The 18652-nt window shown below is 45.3% G+C and overlaps 1 protein-coding gene across 3 annotated transcripts in view; it reads right to left on the reverse strand.

Annotated features, from left to right (window-relative positions):
* Positions 1–18652, reverse strand: part of LOC139268404 (di-N-acetylchitobiase-like) — a 51491-nt gene that overhangs the window by 12839 nt on the left and 20000 nt on the right. For all 3 annotated transcript variants that reach the window (XM_070886496.1, XM_070886495.1, XM_070886497.1), the window contains 2 exons: positions 18272–18369; positions 11963–12124 (listed from right to left, as the gene is read on the reverse strand). In XM_070886496.1, the coding sequence (XP_070742597.1) occupies positions 11963–12124; positions 18272–18369 (260 nt within the window). The remainder of the gene's footprint in view (positions 1–11962; positions 12125–18271; positions 18370–18652) is intronic.

Consider the following 18652-nt stretch of genomic DNA (forward strand, 5'->3'; position numbering starts at 1 on the left):
TGGCAAAAGAACCAAACGTGACAGAAGGAAAAAAACATTTACACAGCGAGCGGTTCGGATCTGGAATCCTCTGCCTGAAAGCGTCGAGGAGACAAACTCAATCACGGCTTTCAAAAGGGAGTTGGATAAGTACCTGGAAGAAAAAAATTTGCAGGGCCAAGGCGAAAGGACAGGGGTGTGGGACTAACTGAGATGCTCTTGCAGAGAGCCAGCAAGGGCTCAATGGGCCAAATGGCCCTCTTCCATGCTGTAAACATTCTATGATTCTATGGGGGTGAAATTCATTATTGCCCCATTTGGTGGTGATAACAGTTGGGAGGTGTGAAACTCAGTGCCAAGCCCTAAAGTTTGCAAATAGATGTTAACAAATATGATGTGATTGGGATTACAGAGACGTGGCTCCAGGATGATCAGGGCTGGGAACTCAACATCCAGGGGTATTCAACATCAGGAAGGATCGAATAAAAGGAAAAGGAGGTGGGGTAGCATTGCTGGTTAAGAGGAGATTAATGCAACAGTTGGGAAGGACATTAGCTTGGATGATGTGGAATCAATATGGGTAGAGCTGCAGAACACCAAAGGGCAAAAAACGTTAGTGGGAGTTGTGTACAGACCTCGAAACAGTAGTAGTAATGTTGGGGAGGGCATCAAACAGGAAATTAGGGGTGCATGCAATAAAGGTGCAGCAGTTATAATGGGTGACTTTAATATGCACAAAGATTGGGCTAACCAAACTGGAAGCAATACGGTGGAGGAGGATTTCCTGGAGTGCATAAGGGATGGTTTTCTAGACCAATATGTTGAGGAACCAACGAGGGGGGAGGCCATCTTAGACTGGGTGTTGTGTAATGAGAGAGGGTTAATTAGCAATCTCATTGTGCGAGGCCCCTTGGGGAAGAGTGACCATAATATGGTGGAATTCTGCATTAGGATGGAGAATGAAACAGTTAATTCAGAGTCCATGGTCCAGAACTTAAAGAAGGGTAACTTTGAAGGTATGAGGCATGAATTGGCTAGGATAGATTGGCGAATGATTCTTAAGGGGTTGACTGTGGATGGGCAATGGCAGACATTTAGAGACCGCATGGATGAACTACAACAACTGTACATTCCTGTCTGGCGTAAAAATAAAAAAGGGAAGGTGGCTCAACCGTGGCTATCAAGGGAAATCAGGGATAGTATTAAAGCCAAGGAAGTGGCATACAAATTGACCAGAAATAGCAGCGAACGCGGGGACTGGGAAAAATTTAGAACTCAGCAGAGGAGGACAAAGGGTTTGATTAGGGCAGGGAAAATGGAGTACGAGAAGAAGCTTGCAGGGAACATTAAGACGGATTGCAAAAGTTTCTATCGATATGTAAAGAGAAAAAGGTTAGTAAAGTCAAACGTAGGTGCCCTGCAGTCAGAATCAGGGGAAGTCATAACAGGGAACAAAGAAATGGCAGACCAATTGAACAAGTACTTTGGTTCGGTATTCAATAAGGAGGACACAAACAACCTTCCGGATATAAAAGGGGTCAGAGGGTCTAGTAAGGAGGAGGAACTGAGGGAAATCCTTATTAGTTGGGAAATTGTGTTGGGGAAATTGATGGGATTGAAGGCTGATAAATCCCCAGGGCCTGATGGACTGCATCCCAGAGTACTTAAGGAGGTGGCCTTAGAAATAGCGGATGCATTGACAGTCATTTTCTAACATTCCATTGAATCTGGATCAGTTCCTATCGAGTGGAGGGTAGCCAATGTAACCCCACTTTTTAAAAAAGGAGGGAGAGAGAAAACAGGGAATTATAGACCGGTCAGCCTGACCTCAGTAGTGAGTAAAATGATGGAATCAATTATTAAGGATGTCATAGCAGCGCATTTGGAAAAAGGTGACATGATAGGTCCAAGTCAGCATGAATTTGTGAAAGGGAAATCATGCTTGACAAATCTTCTGGAATTTTTTGAGGATGTTTCCAGTAGAGTGGACAAGGGAGAACCAGTTGATGTGGTATATTTGGACTTTCAGAAGGCTTTCGACAAGGTCCCACACAAGAGATTAATGTGCAAAGTTAAAGCACATGGGATTGGGGGTAGTGTGCTGACATGGATTGAGAACTGGTTGTCAGACAGGAAGCCAAGAGTAGGAGTAAATGGGGACTTTTCAGAATGGCAGGCAGTGACTAGTGGGGTACCGCAAGGTTCTGTGCTGGGGCCCCAGCTGTTTACACTGTACATTAATGATTTAGACGAGGGGATTAAATGTAGTATCTCCAAATTTGCGGATGACACTAAGTTGGGTGGCAGTGTGAACTGCGAGGAGGATGCTATGAGGCTGCAGAGTGACTTGGATAGGTTAGGTGAGTGGGAAAATGCATGGCAGATGAAGTATAATGTGGATAAATGTGAGGTTATCCACTTTGGTGGTAAAAACAGAGAGACAGACTATTATCTGAATGGTGACAGATTAGGAAAAGGGGAGGTGCAACAAGACCTGGGTGTCATAGTACATCAGTCATTGAAGGTTGGCATGCAGGTACAGCAGGCGGTTAAGAAAGCAAATGGCATGTTGGCCTTCATAGCGAGGGGATTTGAGTACAGGGGCAGGCAGGTGTTAGTAAATTGTACAGGGCCTTGGTGAGGCCACACCTGGAGTATTGTGTACAGTTTTGGTCTCCTAACTTGAGGAAGGACATTCTTGATATTGAGGGAGTGCAGCGAAGATTCACCAGGCTGATTCCCGGGATGGCGGGACTGACCTATCAAGAAAGACTGGATCAACTGGGCTTGTATTCACTGGAGTTCAGAAGAATGAGAGGGGACCTCATAGAAACGTTTAAAATTCTGATGGGTTCAGACAGGTTAGATGCAGGAAGAATGTTCCCAATGTTGGGGAAGTCCAGAATCAGGGGTCATAGTCTAAGGATAAGGGGTAAGCCATTTAGGACCGAGATGAGGAGAAACTTCTTCACCCAGAGAGTGGTGAACCTGTGGAATTCTCTGCCACAGAAAGTTGTTGAGGCCAATTCACTAAATATATTCAAAAAGGAGTTAGATGAAGTCCTTACTATTAGGGGGATCAAGGGATATGGCGAGAAAGCAGGAATGGGGTTCTGAAGTTGCATGTTCAGCCATGAACTCATTGAATGGTGGTGCAGGCTAGAAGGGCCGAATGGCCTACTCCTGCACCTATTTTCTATGTTTCTATGTTTCTATGTTTCTATGTTTTGCTCATCTCACAAAATCTGTGTTACCGCCCCCGGAACGAAGTGTAGCGCTGGTTTAAGAGATTTTCACACTGCTCATAGTTTAGCAAGTGTAATCCTTGCTGTGCCCAAGATAAATTCTTTCAGAGCAAGTCATACTTGGTCTCAATATAAAATATCTGATTTTAAATAAAACAAGATAATGTTGCACTTTCCAGATACTGTAAATTTGAGACCCAAGTAACAAATGTTTACAGTCTTGGAACTTTTGTTTGAACCAGAAATGAGAACATTACAATGAACCATTAGTCAGCATCCTTCAGACAAAAAGATAACTCCCCCCAACTGCTCTCATCACTTGCAACTTTCCAGGGCATGAACTTCAGTTCAGTTTGTCCAGTAGGTAGAAAACTCAAAACAGTAGCAAACCTTGTACAATTTACAATACATTTGTGCTGTATACTCACAATAAAATGTTGCAAAGAAAAACTTGTTTGAAACATTAGATATAAAATGATTGAAATATTCCTCCAGCTTCATCCGGGTGAAAGAAATTGAACTCCACTTGACATTCAGTCACATTGGGGAGCATTGGCCCAGAAATTCCGGGTCCATATGGAGGTTCGACAGACCAGGGACATTTTCAAGGGCAAGATTGAGGTATTTTCCCATATCTTGCCCAGCAAATTTCCTCAAAACTCTTGTACCAGGCGTAAGAATCTTAAAACACACTTAAAACATAAAAAATAAAATTAAAAATACACATTTTATTTTTTAAAACCCTGCCCACTACTTTAAGTTTATTTAAAACCATAATTAAAATACCTTTAAAAACTCAGAATTTTTTTTTCTCTAAGATATTTATTAATTTTAATTTCAATCCATTTTAATTATGTGAGGTGTGTTTTTTATTTTTTAATTTGGTGTTATTGTGTTTGGGTATTTTTCTCAATTAATAGCAATGAGAACTTGTAGATATGGGGTTCCCATTGCTATTAATTGAGAATACTGTACCTGATTGGCTGAGCAGTCATACATGACTGCATCTTCTGTGTGGGAATCTATGGATGGGAGCAGGCTTCGCAGTGCAGCAAGAGAATGCCTCCCCACCGGAATCGCAGGCTGCTCTCGGACCACCAGGCAAATCCGTAGAAATATTTCAGGTCGGAGGCAATTGCCCGCGGGAAACCTCCGACCGCAATTTCAGCCCCAATAAAACCTCACTTATTACAGCTGCTTTCTCTGGTTTCTCTGGCAAATGTTTGGCAGAAAGTTCTTCGAATCATAGAAACATAGAAAATAGGTGCAGGAGTCTGCACCGCCATTCAATGAGTTCATGGCTGAACGTGCAATTTCAGTCCCCCATTCCTATAGAAACATAGAAAATGTTCTTGTATGCATACAGCTTTTTTCAAAGGCCGCAGTGGTCCCTGCATGGACTCATTTGAGATCCTTGCTTCAAGCTCCATAGAGACAGACTCTGTCTCCATTGAAGACATTCTTACAATTCCCTGCAGTACCAATCCACTAGCGAACAAGTTGGTCTCCTCCATCCTCTCCGCTATTATGGAGAGTGTGTGTGGCACTTCTCTCAGTACCTGCCTAAGTTGCCGATGCACCTCTTGCAATCTCGTTCTCAACAATCAGCCCCGGAGTTTAGTATCTGTATCCAGCTGATTAGAGCTTGGAAAGTACTGCGCCCCTCAACGTGACCTCCACATAGCTGTCTCTACCACCAGTGTCTGCTCGTGCTCACTCGTGAGGTGTGAGTCACCAGGTGAAAACACAACTAACTCTCGAAGTGAACCCATTTAAGTGTGAGTCTCTGTGCTGGTGCATGGCTGTAGATCCTGTGACAGTGCACCCTCAGAAGAGTGAGGTCCTCTGAGGAAATGTGCTCATGGATGTCCTGTCACACTTGCTGTACACGTGAAGTCCCTGGAAGACAAAAGAAAGAGATAGGATTTAGTTGTGACAAAGTCACAATGTTGACAATCCATACTCAGTCTTCTCATAGTTCAGCCATCAATGAAAAGAAGCCAGCGTATGGACCCAGGTAATTCAGCTTCTGAAAGGGGTTCATGATTAATTCATTCGATAGAGGGATAAATATGATTTGCATCATGAGAGAGAGAGAGAGAGACAAACAGATTTCACTGAGCAACCGCTGTTGTTTTGCCACCAACCAGCCGTCGATATTCATAATAGAATATGTTTCTAGATTAGAAATATTATGTTCGGATCAGAAAAGTTAAGAGACTTGGGGTTTATGCTTACACAGCAAGTCCAAAATGTTTCTCTGTGTTTTGTTGATGTAGACTTGTGTCTCTGGATTATGCAGTCGCCAGAAACTACCATATTAGGTAATGTAAGCTCCAGTTTGATAAGAAAATAGTGTATCAATGTAAGTATATTCCCTTGTTCGAGAGCACGGTGATACCCAGACCTAGGTATACCTTGCTCTATCTGTGACTACACTTCACTTGCAAATCGCATTTTATGTTGAAATTAAAGAATAAAATGATTATAACCAGAGAACTGAATTCATACTACTTAAGTGAACAAACGGAAGTTTGTTTTAAGACAACAATATGTGTGTCAGAGATATTTGTAATTCTGTCACCAGCTATCTGTGAGCTCCCTGTGTCTCCATCTTCAACTGAGAGGGCACAGATGTGCCACATATCTCCAGTGCATCCTCTTTTCTATCTGTGAGCTGCACTATTTATGGCGCCCCAATTCCAGTCCTATTTCTCTCCCTCGTGTTTTGCGCTCTCTTCTCCAACAATAGGTGCAAAAACAGACCTGTGAGTGAGTGAAGAACATAAGACATAAGAACATAAGAAATAGGAACAGGATGAGGCCATTTGGCCCTTCGAGCCTGCTCCGCCATTCAAAAGATCATCGCTGATCTGATCAGGGACTCAGTTCCACTTTCCTGCCCGCTCCCCATCACTCCTTACTCTCTTATCACTCAAAAATCTGTCGATCTCAACCTTAGGTATATTCAAAGACCCAGCCTCCACAGCTCTCTGGGGCAGAGATTTCCTTAGATTTACAACCTTCTGAGAGAAGAAATTTCTCCTCATCTCAGTTTATTCTGAGATGCAGGTGCAGATGAAGGTACATACGATAAGCGTGACTACGAGACACATGCATCATATTACCTGGTTGGGATGAGTATGGATATGTGGGAAGGTGATGCAGTGCACAGAAAGTGAGGGTTGGGTGCTGTTCAAAGTTGAGTTGGTGCTAGGTGTGTGGTGAAGAATACTTAGCAAGACAGAGTGAAAAAGGTTTGGCTTAAAGCATAGAATGTAGTTGAATCAGCAAAAGTACTCATTTTTCCTGATCCAGTGAGATAATTAAACTGCTTTCTGCATTGCATCCATGACCTGGGCACAACGCTCCTGCTGCTCTCCTCCTGAACTAACTCCAACTGCACCTCCTTGATGAGAGCAGCAGGTTTCTTCCTCCAATGACTGGGGGAAAATATGTCTCTCCTCCACCTCCTGACTGCACCCAGCAGTAATTCCAGTGCGGCATCATTGAATCTGGGTGCTGCCCTTGCTCTATGTTCACCATCCATACTGAACATCTCCAATTTACACAAGGGCACTGTCCCTTTAAATACAGCTGAGATTATGTCATGTGGATGTACATCACGCCCACTGTGCAGCTTGGAGACACAAAACCTTGAAGTCAAAATTAATTGCTACAATTGAGTTCAGATTGCAAAATTCAGCCCGCTTAGTTGATTTACGGGTTTCCCCCATGTAACTCCACACCGGAGCACACAACCTGTCTTCAGATTAATATCAGGGTCAACAATATGGAACAAACTTTCAAATCTAATATCATTTTGTTTCAGTTTCATCTCTCTAAAAAAATAATTGTTGGAATGTGTGTGTTGCTGCCCATCTCGAGTTGCCCAAAGCGACTGTGTGTCTTGCGAGGTATTTCAGAGGGCAGTTAATGATCGACCGTATTGGTGTGTGACTGAGGTTACATAGAGGTCAGATCGGGTAAGGAATCAAATATGAATCTTGTTGTGTATGGAGAAAGAGTCAGACTGAACGCTGTGAGCGCAAAGTAAAGTGTGACCTTAGTCTTTTATTGCAGGTCTCCAGAGTGCATGTCTGACCTGTGAAGCCTCCTTAAATACCTGTGCTCCCAAGGGATTATGCGATCCCTGTGGACTCCAGGGTGGCTGTACAGAGTAAATACAAGTCCACATAAAGAACAACACCTCCCCCCCCGCCCCTAAAGTCAATAGTGTAACTATCTGCAATGTGAGTCAATCTGGGGCCCTTTTTGCCTGGTTGATCGTCTCGGTGTGAAAGCTGGTGTTGTTGAATGATTTGTTGGGCCCTGCAGGGCTGCTGTGGATGATGGGTTCTGCTTCGTGGTCAACCGCGGTGCCGATTGCCACTGGTGTGTATGTTGGGGGATCAAAAAAGGTGGGTTGCTCAGGATAGTCCGTGAATCTGAGTTTGATTTGGTCCAAGTGTTTCCGGTGAATGAGTCCATTTGAAAGTTTGATCCGAAACACCCTGCTCCCTTCTTTGGCCATGACAGTGCCGAGAAGCCACTTGGAACCTTGTCCATAATTTAATACAAATACAGGATCATTGATTTCAAACTTGCGTGACACATTTGCGCTATCATGGTATGCACTTTGTTGAAGCCGCCTGCTCTCTACCTGTTCATGTAGATCAGGGTGAACTAACGAGAGCCTTGTCTTAAGTGCTCTTTTCATGAGCAGTTCAGCAGGTGGGATCCCAGTGAGTGAGTGGGGTCTTGTGCGGTAGCTAAGCAGGACTTGGCATAGGCGAGTCTGCAGTGAGCCTTCAGTTACCCTCTTCAAGCCTTGCTTGATGGTTTGCACTGCTCGCTCTGTCTGACCATTGGACGCTGGTTTAAATGGGGCAGATGTGACACGTTTGATCCCATCACGGGTCATGAATTCTTTGAACTCAGCACTCGTAAAATATGGCCCGTTGTCGCTCACCAGGACGACGGGTAAGCCGTGTGTGGCAAACATGGCCCGCAGGCTTTCAGTAATGGCAGCGGACGTACTAGCCGACATTATCTCACATTCAATCCACTTGGAGTATGCGTCTACAATCACAAGGAACATTTTACCAAAGAACGGGCCTGCATAGTTGACGTGTACCCAAGACCATGGTTTGGAGGGCCAAGACCATAAACTTAGCGGTGCCATCCTGGGTACATTGCTTAACTGCAAGCATCTGTGAACGCAGGACTCTAAGTCCGCATCGATACCTGGCCACCACACGTGGGATCTAGCTATCGCTTTCATCATTACGATGCCTGGGTGGGTACTGTGGAGGTCATTAATGAAGGTGTCTCTGCCCTTCTTGGGGACCACTACTCAATTGCCCCACAGAAGGTAGTCTGCCTGTATAGACATTTCATCTTTGCGCCGTTGGAACGGCTTTATCTCTTCCTGCATTTCCACTGGGACACTGGACTAGCTCCTGTGAAGCACACAGCGTTTGACTAGAGATAATAAGGAGTCCTGGCTTGTTCAGGTTTTGGTCTGCCGTGCAGTGACAGGTGATTGCTCACTCTCAAATGCTTCCATAACCATTGCTAGATCTGTGGGCTGCTCCATTTCTATTCCTGTGGTGGGCAATGGCAGCCTACTGAGAGCTTCGACGCAGTTTTCTGTGGCGGATGGCATAGTTGTATGCAGACAAGATGAGCGCCCATCTCTGGATGCGGGCCGATGCGTTGGTATTTATCCCATTACTCTTGGAAAACAGGGATATAACTGGCTATGGTCAGTTTCCAATTTGAATTTTAGCCCAAACAGGTATTGATGCATTTTCTTTACCCCATAGACACACGCTAATGCTTCTTTTTCAATCATGCTGTAGGCTCTCTCAGCCTTCGACAGACTCCTGGATGCATAAGCAACCGGTTGCAGTTTCCCAAAATCATTAGCTTGTTGCAATACACACCCGATACTATATGACAACGCATCACATGCTAGTACCAAACGCTTATAATGGATCATACAACGCAAGCAATTTGTTTGAGCATAACAATTGTCTCGCTTTTACAAAGACATTTTCTTGGCTTTTGCCCCAAACCCATTCTCCCCCTTTTCGTAGTTCTAGCAGTGTGCTGAGACCCGGTAAGAAGTTACCAAAGTTGTTCAAGAGTCCCAGAAACGACCGCAGCTCCGGCATGTTCTATGGCCTTGGTGCGTTCTCGATTGCCTCCGTCTTCGCGTTGGTGGGCCTGATGCTGTCCGCTGCAATCCTCCTTCCCAGGAACTCCACTTCAGGCGCCAGGAAAACGCACTTCGAGCGTTTTAATCTGAGCCCCATGCGTTTGAGTCGACGAAGAATCTCCTCCAGGTTCTGCAGGTGCTCGACTGTGTTCCGACCTGTGACCAAGATGTCGTCCTGGAAGACCACGGTGTGCAGGACCGACTTCAGTAAACTTTCCATGTTTCTCTGGAATATCGCCGCCGCTGATCGGATTCCAAATAGGCATCTGTTATAAACAAAAAGACCTTTGTGAGTGTTGAGATAGGTGAGGGCCTTCGATGATTCCTCCAGTTCCTACGTCATGTAGGCTGAAGTCAGATCCAGCTTCAAAAACATCTTTCCTCCCGCCAGCGTTGCAAAGAGTTCGCCGGCCTTTGGTAGTGGGTATTGGTCCTCATCATCATAGGCAGTCCCTCGGAATCGAGGAGGACTTGCTTCCACTCCCAATGTGAGTTCTTTGATGGCTGAACAGTCCGATACGAGAGCCACAGATCCTGTTACAGGTGGAACAGACAGTCGTTGATAGAAGGGGTGATGCAGGGAGAAACGATTGATAGTTACTTTGTAATCGCCACAGATTCTGACGGTGCCTTCGCCCTTGAGGATTGGGACAATAGGACTGGCCCTCTCGTTGAACTCGATTGGTGAAATGATGCCCTCTCTTTGCAGCCAGTCTAGCTCGATCTCTACCCTTTCTCTCATCATGTACGGTACTGCTCTCGCCTTGTGATGGACGGCTCGTGCCCCCGGAATTAGGTGGATCTGCACTTTTGCTTCTTGGAATTTCCCGATGCCTGGTTCGAACAGCGAAGGAAATTTGTTTAAGACCTGGGCACATGAGGTGTCATCAGCGAGCGATAGAACTCGGACGTCATCCCAGTTCCAGCGTATCTTTCCCAGCCAGCTCCTGCTGAGCAGCGTGGGACCATCGCCCGGTACCACCCAGAGTGTTAGCTTGTGTACCGTTTCATCATAGGAGACCTTTACGGTAGCACTGCCGATTACAGGAATCAGTTGTTTTGTGTCAGTTCTTCGTTTCGTGTGAACTGGAGTTAAGACTGGCCTTGAGGCCTTGTTGCAATCACAACCTTTCGAAAGTCTTTTTGCCCATGATGGACTGGCTTGCGCCCGTGTCCATCTCCATTAACACCAGGAGTCCATTTAGTTCAACATTCAGCATTATCGGAGGACAATTCGTGGTGAATGTGTGTACCTCATGTACCTCTGTCTCCTCCACCTGAGGCTCTGGTTCATCGTGATCCTTCGTGGATCTGTCCTCCTCTGCAACATGGTGGATTGCAGGTTTAACAAGCTAAGCAGCTCGCCTGCACACTCATTGGAGGTGCCCCATTGTTCCATAGCCCTTGCAAACGTACTCTTTGAATCAGCATGAACGGAAATGATGATCACCCCCGCAACGCCAACAAGATGTTAATGGCCTTGCATTCATCACCCTTGATGGTGGACTCTGAGTCATCTGCGGACGTGCGGCTGCAGGTATATGTGACCTGCCCTGTACGTTACAATTCGAACACAACATCACTTTGTTCAAAGTACTTGTAGCAGCACTTGTGTGCTGAGAGATTTGCTTCGTACTGTCACTGGTGGCAATGAACACCTGGGCTGTCGTTATGGCCTTACTCAAGGTTGGGGTCTCCACAGTCAAAAGTTTGCGAAGTTTGGTTTCGTGGCCAATGCCAAGTACGAAAAAGTCTCTGAGCATGTGCTCCAAATGTCCTTCAAATTCGCAATGTCCTGCAAGGCATCTTAGCTGGGCGACATAACTCGCCACTTCCTGACCTTCAGACTTTTTGTAGGTGTAGAACTGGTACTTTGCCATCAGAACGCTTTCCTTCGGGTTCAAATGCTCTTGGACCAGTGTGCACAAATCGTCATACGATTTCTCCGTGGGTTTCGCTGGAGTGAGCAGATTCTTCATGAGGCCATACCTTGGTGCCCCACAGACGGTGAGGAGGATCGCCCTTCATTTGGCAGCTCTCTCTTCCCCATCGAGCTCATTGGCCACAAAGTATTGGTCGAGTCGCTCCACAAAAGTTTCCCAATCATCCCCCACCGAAAATTTCTCCAGGATGCCCACTGTTCTCTGCATCTTTGGATTCGCTATCTGTATCTCGTCGCCAGTTGTTGTGTATGGAGAAAGAGTCAGACTGAACACTGTAAGCTCAAAGTAAAGTGTGAACTTAGTCTTTTATTGCAGGTCTCCAGAGTGCTTCTCCAACCTATGAATCTGCCTTAAATATCTGTGCTCCTAAGGGATTATGGGATCCCTTGGGACTCCACGGGATGAGCCCTCTGGTGGCTGTACAGAGTAAATACAAGTCCACATATATAACAAATCTCAATTGCCAAATCCTGTACACAGAGAATATTGAATCATGAAAGGCTGTAATATTCACATTGTGCAAAGAACATTAAATGCACCAATCGCCATTATGCTTTGATTGATAATCTTACCATATAGTTAAAATATGGAACTCTCGAAACTTCATCCCAATATTTGCCGGTAAACGATTTAGGCAAGAGCTTCATGATATCTTTGTATGGGACCGGTCTTGCCGCGTGATAACTGCAAGGGGCACGTATCAAATCGTTCTGTTCCAATTCACATCTACCAGGCTGGAAAGTACAAAAAGGATGAGAAAATAATACTTGTGAATATATTTAATTGTTAACTTCAAAAACACAAGAACAGCATGAATGATCTCCAAATATAAAGGACAAGACACACCCAGTGGTTTATCTGGAATGCGTAATTAGATCCTGCCTGCCTAAGTGATCAAGTACTTTACAAATTGTAATTTGAGCGATTCTGACTGCCAGGCTCCAGTCGGAACAGAGCTCACATCGAAGAGATTGGGCTCACCCTTGTGGCTTAAGACGTACTCCTACCCCTCAAACATGTTTCTAACATTCAGTTCACCCCCTGAGTTTCTGAATTTTGCCAATTAACAAGTTCCTGACCTTCCCCTCCACGTTTCTGACATCCTCTCCCCACTCAATTTCCTGCCTTTCACCCTCCCCCCTTCCCCCCGAAATCCTGACATTTTCTCTCCCTACCCAGGTTCCTGAGCAGCACCACCGCCCCCCCCTTCCCCACCCAAATATCTGACCTCCCCCCGCCAAAGGTCCTGACCTTCACCCAATGCCCAAGTTCCTGACCTTCTTTACCCTTCTGGGCTCTTCACCTTCTCCCCCCAACTAGTTCCTTACCAGCCCCCACCACCCATAGGTGTGTAAGGGGTGGTCTCGTTCTTTAGCCCTGCCCCACAGGTTCAATCCGCTTTATAAAATCCCAAATTCGATGAAAGTTCATAGTTTCTTCCATGTGCACTTTAGGATCTCAAACTTTCTGGTAGATAGTGCCAAATTAAATTTCCTTTCCAATTAGTCCAAACACTTGGCGGGGGGGGGGGTTTCCAACGAATGTTGCCCTCTTCAGATGGGGCATTGTGTGTGGGTCACAGATTGTTAACAGGTTTATTGGCTATGAAGTGAACAGTAACCCAGCATGGCTCAAAGACTGGTGTGGAAGAAATGGGTTTCAATTCATGGGGCACTGGTACCAGTACAGGGGTAAGAGGGAACTGTTCCATTGGGACAGGTTTCACTTGAACCATGCTGGGGCTAGTGTCCTGGGGAATTGAATAACTAGGGCTGTAGAGAGGGGAGGGCTCAGGTGAGCAGAAATTTATAAAAGTCAAAGAGCAAGATGAACATAAGAACATAAGAAATAGGAACAGGAGTAGGCCATACGGCCCCTCGAGCCTGCTCCGCCATTCAATAAGATCATGGCTGATCTGATCATGGACTCAGCTCCACTTCCCCGCCCGCTCCCCATCACCCCTTAGCCCTTATCGTCTAAGAAACTGTCTATTTCTGTCTTAAATTTATTCAATGTCCCAGCTTCCACAGCTCTCTGAGGCAGCAAATTCCACAGATTTACAACTCTCTGAGAGAAGAAATTTCTCCTCATCTCTGTTTTAAATGGATGGCCCCTTATTCTAAGATTATGCCCTCTAGTTCTAGTCTCCCCCATCAGTGGAAACATCCTCTCTGCATCCATCTTGTCAAGCCCCCTCATAATCTTATACGTTTCGATAAGATCACCTCTCATTCTTCTGAATTGCAATGAGTAGAGGCCCAACCTACTCAACCTTTCCTCATAAGTCAACCCCCTCTTCCTCGAAATCAACCTAATGAACCTTCTCTGAACTGCCTCCAAAGCAAGTATATCCTTTTGTAAATATGGAAAACATAACTGCACACAGTGGCCTCCAGGTGTGGCCTCACCAATACCTAATGTAGCTGTAGCAAGACTTCCCTGCTTTTATACTCCATCCCCTTTGCAATAAAAGCCAAGATACCATTGGCCTTCCTGATCACTTGCTGTACTTGTATACTATTCTTTTGTGTTTCATTCACATGTACCTCCAGGTCCCGCTGTACTGCGGCACTTTGCAATCTTTCTCCATTTAAGTAATAACTTCCTCTGTGAAGGCAATAGAGCAGGGCAGCAGTGGGGGAAATGATAACCAAAGTGTGACAGGAAGGGACAGAATGTATAAAAATCAGAGTGTATCAGAAAGTGTGGTAAAATCATAGAATCATAGTAACACAGAAATTTACAGCACGGAAGGAGGCCATTTTGGCCCATCGAGTCTGTGCCGGCCAACCAAGAGCTCTCCAGCCTAATCCCACTTTCCAGCTCTTGGTTCGTAGCCCTGTAGGTTACGGCACTTTAAGTGCACATCCAAGAATGTTTTAAATTTGGTGAGGGTTCCTGTCTCTACCACCCTTTCAGGCAGTTCCAGACCACCACTACCCTCTGGGTGAAGAAATTTCCGCTCATATCTTCCCAAAACCTCCCCCCAATTACAGGCAACTCTCGATTATCCGTACACAGATCTAACGGAGAACCCGCTTCAACGGCACACGTCCGACCACACGCCCGACCCAGCCGGATTTGTTTTCCCACTGAAGTCTGATACTGCCCGTTTTATTGACCATCCCCCCCCGCAACCCTGCTCCCCACAACCCCCCCCCCCTCCCCAACCCCCTCCCCACCTCCCATTCCCCCCGCACCCAAGTTGAATTTTATTGACTTGTGTTTATCTCATCTTTGCACATCTGAAACCGTGTGCTTATCGGGGATATTTTAACTCTTGGCCAGAGTGTAAGTCAGACAATGCGTGGTCGAACGGCTGTTACACATCTCTCCCGATTTTCGGACACCAGAAGCGATCCTGTTTGCACTCTCGCCAAAAGTTTAAATAAAATGCATTGTAATGTTAAAGGAATATTTCTTAATAGTAGTCAACGGGACAGGAATGGGGCCGTTGCTGTTTCTGTTGTGTTGCTAAATAAACATGCATGGCTCGGGTGGGGAGCCTGCATGCTGGCACCGTCCGGCTTGTCTGTGCTCTTTCTCCGCCGATCGATGATGGTCTCACTTTTTCATAAAATGCATTTACAGAGATACACATCTATACAAGTTGATAACACCAGTCATAACATGTTGGTTGTGCAGAAAGGAAATAAGAAAGAAAAAAGATTGCAGGAAGCAAGCAAGACTGATAGAAAATGTACTCTATTGTTCTCGTCCGAGCGGCAAAATTGTTCACCCGGAATAGCCCGATCCCCAAGGGCCCCGGATAATCGATAGTTGCCTGTAATTTAAACCTATACCACTTGGCTGTTGACCCTCTGCCAAGGGAAACAGGTCCTTCCTATCCACTCTATCCAGGCCTCTCATAATTTTATATGCCTCAATCAGGCCTCCCCTTAACACCCTTTCCAAAGAAAGCAGACCCTGCATCTCCAATCTTTCCTCTTGGCCAAAAAGACAAAATGAAAAGCTTTTTATCTGAATGCACGCAGCATTCATAAAAAGATAGATGAGTTAACGGCGCAAGTAAATGTAAATGGGTATGATTTGATAGCCATTACAGAGACAAGGTTGCAAGGTGACCAAGGCTGGGAACTGAATATTCAGGTGTATTTGACAATTCAGAAGGATAGACTGAAAGGAAAAGGAGATGGGGTAGCTCCATTAATAAAGGATGAGTTCAGTGCAGTAGAGATAAATTATATTGGCTCAGAAGATCAAGATATAGAATCAGTTTGGGTGGAGATAAGAAATAATAAGGGGAAGAAGTCACTCGTGGGGGTAGTCTATAGACACCCTAACAGTAGCTACATTGTTGGATGGAGTATAATTCAAGAAATAATGGAGGCTTGTAAGAAAGGTATGGCAATAATCATGGATAATTTTAATCTTCACATTGATTGGACAAATCAAATTGAGGAAGAGTTCACAGAGTTTACCCGGGATAGCTTCCTTGAACAATACCTTGCGGAACCAACCAGGGAGCAGGCTATCTTAGATCTGGTACTGTGTAACGAGGCAGGATTAATAAGTGGTCTCCTAGTAAAGGATCCTCTAGGAAAGAGTAATCATATCATGGTTGAATTTCAAATTCAGTTGGAGGATGAGAAAGTCAGATCTCAAACCAGTGTCGTAAATAAAGGTGATTAGAAAGGTCTGAAAGCAGAGTTGCCTAACGTGGACTGGGAAAATAGATTAAAATGTAAGACATTTATAAGTAGTGGCAGATAATTAAGGAGATATTTCATAACTCTCAACAAAAATATATTCCAGTGAGAAGGAAAGACTTTACCAGAAGGGAGAACCATCCATAGCTTATTAAGGAAGTAAAGGATGGTATTAAATTGACAACAATGGCATACAAAGTTGTCAAGATTAGTGGGAGGCCAGAGGATTGGGAATTTTGAAAAAAACAGCAAAGGACGACTTAAAAAGTAATAAAGAGAGGGAAGATAGATTATGAGAGTAAATAGCAAGAAATATAAAAACAGAAAATAAGTCCCCCGCAGCTTTCGACCTGAATCACATTCTTCCCCCATCCCCACTGTGCTCTCCGTGCTATTTAACCTCCCCGTCCCCGAATTCCTGAACTGCTCTCATCATTGAGGTCCTGATCTCCTCTCCCCGCCAAATTTCAGAACCCACTTCCTTCGCTCCAATCCTCTCTCCTCCCCTTAAATCCTCTACCCTCTCTCTCTCTCCCTCTCTCTCTCCCACTCTACCATTCTCTCTCCCCTCTCTCTCTCTTCCTCTCTCTCTCTCTACACCCGTCTCTCTTCCCTCTCTCTCTACATCCCTCTCTCTCTTCACTCCCCTCTCCCTGACTCCCCTTCTCTCTTCCCCTCACTCTCCCTCCCTCTCTCCCTTCCCCACTCTCTCCATCTGTCCCTCTCTATCTCTCCCCCTCTCTCTCTCCCCATCTCCCTCTCCCTATCTTTCCCCTCTCTCACTCCCTTTTGCCCTATCACTCTTCGCTCCCCCCTCTCGCTCTCTCTTTCTCCCTCTCTCCCTCTCCCTCTCTCTCTTCCACCGACATCCCCCCATCCTGCCCCTGTTATGTATGTAAACATTACCAATGTGTAAGACTTGCCACCAGGGGGCGCACCTCTAGGAGACCCAAGTTGCTGGCACTGTGTTAGCCAAGGAGGGGAATAGAGTGTTTGTTGTCAAACTTTTGAATGGACAAAATTGCAGTTCACTGACAACCAAGAACAGTTTAAAGAGGACATTACCAGCAATGATCCAAACACACACACCCAACCAGCAATCGACCTTGTGGTCAACCACGAGGATGAACCCACCATGCCCAACAGTCCAATCAGACCAGCCACACCGCAGTGCAGCAATGATCTGACCGACTCACCCATGCCAGGACTTCAACTCAGGTGATCAACCCAGGAGTGCAGAGCCCCGGATCGCCTCAGCTTGTAAATAACTTGTATCTTAGACTTTGGGGGGGTAATGATGTTATATATGTAAACATTACCACTGTGTAAGACTTGCCACCAGGGGGCGCACCTGTGGGAGACCCAATGGCCATCTGCACACTCGGGAAAAGTAGGTATAAAAGGCAGTCTACCATACTGCTTTCTCATTCTGGAGTTACATTAAAGAGACCAAGGTCACAACAGTTTGAGCGTACAATATGCAGTCTTGTGGAGTTATTCTGAACATAACAGCCCCCAACAGATCCAATGACCTTCTCCTTCTCTCTCACTTCCCCTCTCTCTCTCTCTCTCTCTCTGTCTTTCAGCCGCTGCCCCCACCTTGCTCCTGGCCACCAACGGATACAGCGACCTTCTCCTTGAGGAGTGAAGTAAAAAACGGCCCACAGTGCAGGCCGCAACTATTGGGTACTGTGCCTTCGCGGTTTCGGTTAACAGCGTGCATGTACAGAAGGGGATTGAGTGCACATTAGGATACAGCGAGCATGCACAGAAGGCCACAAAGATGTTCGTCAGATACTCCTGGTGACTGAATATAGCAGATTAAGGGCTGATCTAATTGATGAGTTTAACATGATCAAAGGAGTTGATTGGTTAGATAGAGAGAAAGTAATTGCACTGGAGGGTGAAGTCGTGAACAATGCACTTCGGGGCGGCTTCAATGGAATACAATATTAAATAACATGGATAAGGTAAGCCCAGAGACTAAGCCAATGAATGTAAATGGAAATTGGTGAAAAGTAAACATGGAACAGAAATTAAAAACCTTTTGTTAAAAAAGAGTTTTTGAAATAGTCTACAAAGTAAACTAACAGAGACAAAAACACAATTAGATGTCCTGCTCAGACTATTAATGTACCAGATGGATGCGTTCCAGGTGAATTGATTCTACTCCCATTTCTTGTGCAATGCAAACTGGCCATTTTGCCTTACCTCAAACAAGTGCTTGCAAGTATAGTCATAACCAGACCATGCAAGTCCCAACACGAGCTTTCTGGATTCAATACCCAGATTGATATAAGTGGACAGACCTAAATGGGCAAAAAACAACAATGAGGTTCTTGAGATTAGCATTGATATAGGGCAGGTAGACCCTGAACCTGAACATCTTATTGGATCTGTTGGGGGCTGTTATGTTCAGAGGAAGAACATTCTTGCTATTGAGGGAGTGCAGCGAAGGTTCACCAGACTGATTCCCGGGATGGTGGGACTGACCTATCAAGAAAGACTGGGTCAACTGGGCTTGTATTCACTGGAGTTCAGAAGAATGAGAGGGGATCTCATAGAAACGTTTAAAATTCTGATGGGTTTAGA

The sequence above is a fragment of the Pristiophorus japonicus genome, chromosome 8 (genome assembly GCF_044704955.1).
Source record: "Pristiophorus japonicus isolate sPriJap1 chromosome 8, sPriJap1.hap1, whole genome shotgun sequence".
Lineage (NCBI taxonomy): Eukaryota > Metazoa > Chordata > Chondrichthyes > Pristiophoridae > Pristiophorus > Pristiophorus japonicus.